Here is a 4,832-nt window from a genome sequence, read left to right as displayed (position 1 = left end):
TTGTAAAGGTTGTGTGCTGTTTGTCCTCTGTTGAGAGGTTTTCTGTGTAAAGGTTGTTGTGGTTTTGAAGTACAATTGAGTATCTCGTGTACACAGATGTTGCTGCCATATGTTACAGCATTACTAGTAATCAAATTACAGCAATAAGGTTATTTCCCCCACTAACTATTAGTGTAATAATATTACAGTTCTCCCCCAGAAAATAATGATTAGTTAGTATTTTTGTTGTCACCCTCAACTGATTTGAAATCCAACATCCTCTGATTTATTTGTGTGATTGTGGATTGTATTCAGCAGCTGGAAATGTGACATTCGTTTGATTTTAACAAACAAAACTGGATTTTAATTGTCGTAAGTCTTAACGAACAATTCTGTGGGAGTATCAGAAGAAGTAATATAACTGGTTTAACTAATTACAGGGAGTTGGTAAAGTAATACTACTAGTTTTATGTGATAAAAACATCATATCGCGCTTATATTTGTCAGATATTGTGATATGATTTGCAGTTTAATAGGAATGATCATGTTAAATTTGTTGGTGTCTGTAGCAAATAAACACGTTTTCTTAACGTGAGAGAACAAGATTTGTAGGAGGGCATCTCTTCACAACGACAATATTTCATTATAAAGCTGTTTTGTCACATTTTACCAAACATATTCTATGTTGCGCCCTCATGCCGCAGTCGTCTTTACTCACTTCTTGTGTCCGTTCGTAGATAACAGGGCCTGACGGAAAGCAGATTTACAAAGGCGACAGAGAGTCCAGTGGGAAATACTCTGTGGCAGCACACATGGACGGGACCTACAAGTTCTGCTTCAGCAACAAGATGTCAACCATGACACCCAAGATCGTCATGTTCACGATTGATATCGGAGAGGCCCCCAAAGGCCAGGACATGGAGACCGAAGGTACACTGAGGGTTTACGCGTGGGTCAATGCGTCTGAATTAAGACATTCTGTATCTCCTGTGTTTAACTCCCACGTGCATCGCGCAGAGCTTTCTGTTTTCTGCTGTTATTCTTCAGTGTTTGTGGTCGTTTCTTTCCCTGTTTGACTTCATTCTCGGCGCTCTTTCCCTCTGTGTAGGTGGTGACAGCTGGGATGGTAGGGCGCAGGGCAGAACCGCTGTCGTGACATAGACTTTTGAGTTTGTGATGCACTGCGGAGTTTTCTCTAACCAGTGTTGTTTCCATAGTTTAAACTAATATTGTGCATTTCTACTTCACATAGGAAGTTGTGTTGTTTGTGAATGGTTTGACTGTCCGCACAGTGAGAACGTTTAGGGGATCTATAAATGTCTCCGGTGATGAGATGGCATCGCCTGCGACATACGTCACAATCGTTTACGCATGTACCGCATACATCATGCATGGTTTTTTTATTGTGCACTACAACTGTGCTGTGGCCTGTCGCTGACCGTTCCTTTTACCTGTTTCAGCTCACCAAAACAAGCTGGAGGAGATGATCAACGAGCTGGCGGTCGCCATGACTGCTGTAAAGCACGAGCAGGAGTACATGGAGGTTCGCGAGAGGATACACAGAGCGAGTGAGTCCTGAGCAGAGTTATTAAAGTTTAATTTTTGTTTTCAATTTAGGTTCAGTTAGTTTCTAGAGTGGGTTTGCTCAGAGTTTAGTTTTTACTGTTGAAAAGTAATTAGGTTTAGATTAGCTTTAGTTTTTTAACATCATAATAATAATAATAATAATATGGGCGTACAATATAAAGACATTGTCTCAATAAACACCTTCGTTTTCTAAGTACACAATATTGTTTCTGTTAGTTTTTATTGTTTTCTAAAGTGTAGGTAACTGAAATGTTTTTTAACACCTAGTTTTTGTGTAGTTATTTATAATAACCGTGGTCATTAAGAACATGTACCAAGCAGCAGTTAATAGTTTGAATGTAACCTCACGCACTCTTCTTTTTTCTCCTCCTAGTCAACGACAACACAAACAGCAGAGTGGTGCTGTGGTCGTTCTTCGAAGCTCTGGTTCTGGTGGCAATGACACTCGGACAGATTTACTACCTGAAGAGATTTTTTGAAGTACGGCGAGTGGTGTAGTGCGATTACATGATCCCTCTGTGTCCTCCACTGTTTTTTCTCCAACACCAAGACAGTTCTGGAAATGAGACTGGCAGTTTTGAGTAAAGCCTACATATGATTGGACCTCAGATGTTTCTGTTCTCCTGTTACCTATATTTGGTTCCTCCTTTAAAAAAAAATGTAATTAATGTTTGTTTGGAACGAATGGCCAAAAGATTCTGAGATAGATGTCCGTTTTCATTAGTTTTTCTTTTTTTTTGTTCAAAACTGTTTGATAATTACAGTTTAAGCACCAATTACTAGCCAGTACAGTTTTGCCTGTGTGAATGACTGTCAGGCTCATAATTTTAAGCAAAGGCAAGCAGATGAAAAAGACATAAATGAATAGGCATGTGTGGAGTCTCCACAGGAGAATGTCGCCCTTATTAAGATATAAATGGGACCCTTTTCCTCTGATTTAAAAAAAACGGCAAATGAGAAAAAAATAAAAGCATTAGATTTTTGTCTGAGATGCCGCAGGTTTCGTCCCAGCGTCTACGCCGAGTCAGACAATGTGCTGGCAGATATGTGATATCTGTATATTGTGTTAGCCCTCTCAAAAAACAAATTGCACTCCTAATGAATACGTCTAAATATCTGAAGGATTTACACTGCAGCTGGTCTTTAAGGGAAACTGTGCAGCTTCTATCTCCGTCTGTTGATTCATAGCGATCCATGCCACGAGGGGAAGGGTGGGGGGGGGGGTGAGGGGGCTTCGGTGGGGACCTTGTTTTTTGCGTGGGGGAAAACTGTGTAAAACTCTACGTAGTTCCAAAAACAGCAACAGGCGAGTGGTTTTCTTGGCCTGAGAGTTCACGTGTTGATTTAATTTTCAAAACTCCTAAATTAAACTTTCACTTAGCAGTGAGACCCGAGTGGAGCTGAGGCAGGGTTGGATTTTAAACTGAACTACTTGAGGTGCAACTCCAAAAACAAAGTGTAGAGGAATACTGAAAATACATGTTACATGTTGATTGAGGCTGGCTGGCTGGGTAGCGTGTGGGGGGGGGGAAGGGAGGGTCTGACACCTAATGACTGCTGTGTGCTTTAGTTGCTTCTACTATAGTTATTTTGTTGGGGTTGGGGGATTTTAAATTATATGATTGTATACAATTTTGAACCGTTTGTTTTTTCTTGGAGCATTTCCTGTAACATGCAACTGTTTGGATGATGCCTTTCAAATGAATCTCTCTTACCTTTTTCTATCCCCGTACAAGGTAAAAGCTGGAGTCCAAGTAAAGTAGCTTCACATCTAGCACACGGCTGCTGCATCACAAGTGTTGCATGTTACCGATTATGCTCCAGTTTTGTATTAAAAACAATCTTTGGTGAGCTCAGGCAGGTGAACTGCTCTGTACACAGTCTCTTCCTTTTTGTGATTACAACAAAATCTGGTAAATGGATCTGTACAAATGTAGAATGGTTTGTCTGTGGAAAATGCCCCAGGTTTCATAATAAAGCCAATATTCTGTACAATTACTCGGATGTCTTTTCTTAACGGTAACGGTGTGTTCGGATATGATCTGTTAAACTCAGATGACCAGGAGGAAAACGTAGATTTAATATCCAGATTTATCTTCACAACAATCAGTTACAATAAAATACTGCCGATCTGTTACTACATCAAAAATAATAATCGCTTATATTGTATTTATAGTAAGTAAAGTTTTGAATGTAGGAGTTTTACCTACAACAGTAACAGGTATTTTCTTATCACTTTAACCTGAGTGAAGGTGTGTAAGTGGTGTCAGTCACACACTGTACACAAGCACAGTTTTGTCCTACTTGTACTTGAGTATTATGCCTTACTCTTTCTATATACTACTTTATACTTTTTAAACATTGTTTAAAACTTACAAGTTATTTTGTGTGTAACTTCTTGTATATTCAAATTCTACATCCAAAACGCATCATTTACTAATTATAATGTGTTGTTGAAAATGTAATTACTTGTATATAAAGTGCGTAGAATTAGCTTTAACTTGAGCAGTGACAATTAAAATGTTGCCTACGTGTTAATGCATCAGTAATTATAATCTAATATTATATACAGTGAGATGACCCTCTGAAAAGATGATTTCGGCGTATTGATTACCTTAAATTTTGATACTTAAAGTGTGTTTTAATATATTTGTTGGATACAATTCAGAAAGAATCAGCCTAATGAAGTCACAGAACCATATTTAACATTTTAAAACTTACTGTTCTATATAAATAATTACAAAGATAAGAAAGATAAAGTCAAATAAACACTTTTTTTTGCCATCAAACTGTCTTTTGTAGTCTAATTGGTTTCTTAATTACTGTCTCACATGTCTGCTCAGCATGTTTAATGTTTGTGGAATATATATAACAGTACATTTACTCAATACTGTACTTACAGGTTACTTAAATACAGGTTTGAGGCACTCACTTAATTTGAGTACACTGAAGTGTTATATTCTCAGCATTATGGTAGATGCGGAGAAACAGGCTATTAAGAACAGTAAACTATAATTCAAACCTACATTTAAAATAAAATATGTTTAAAGCATTTTTACTGCACCAATGTGGAGAAATTTTAACAATAAAATTCCATATTTGTACCTCCAAGTGGCATCTTTTCTTATATTTGAGGTACAGTAAAAACAGGTACAAATATGGAATTTTATTGTTGAATTTCTCCACATTGGTGCAGTAAAAATGCTTGATATTAAGTATGTTTTTTATTCATCATGGGCGCATGAAACACTTTAATGTAACATTTT

The 4,832-nt window shown here is 37.6% G+C and overlaps 1 protein-coding gene across 2 annotated transcripts; it reads left to right on the top strand.

Annotated features, from left to right (window-relative positions):
• Positions 1-716: 716 nt before the first annotated feature.
• tmed2 (transmembrane p24 trafficking protein 2) lies at positions 717-2,513 on the top strand (the record flags this gene model as incomplete). Of its 2 annotated transcripts, XM_035667956.1 has the most annotated exon segments (4): positions 717-909; positions 1,088-1,105; positions 1,440-1,547; positions 1,940-2,513. In XM_035667956.1, coding segments are annotated over 4 exon segments (444 nt in total), but the record flags the coding sequence as incomplete, so codon positions are not given.
• Positions 2,514-4,832: the final 2,319 nt, after the last annotated feature.

The sequence above is a fragment of the Morone saxatilis genome, unplaced genomic scaffold (assembly GCF_004916995.1).
Source record: "Morone saxatilis isolate NCDOM2014 unplaced genomic scaffold, NCSU_SB_2.0 Contig21, whole genome shotgun sequence".
Lineage (NCBI taxonomy): Eukaryota > Metazoa > Chordata > Actinopteri > Moronidae > Morone > Morone saxatilis.
The sequence above is the reverse complement of the archived record's forward strand: the minus strand, read 5'-3'. Positions and strand labels throughout refer to the sequence as shown.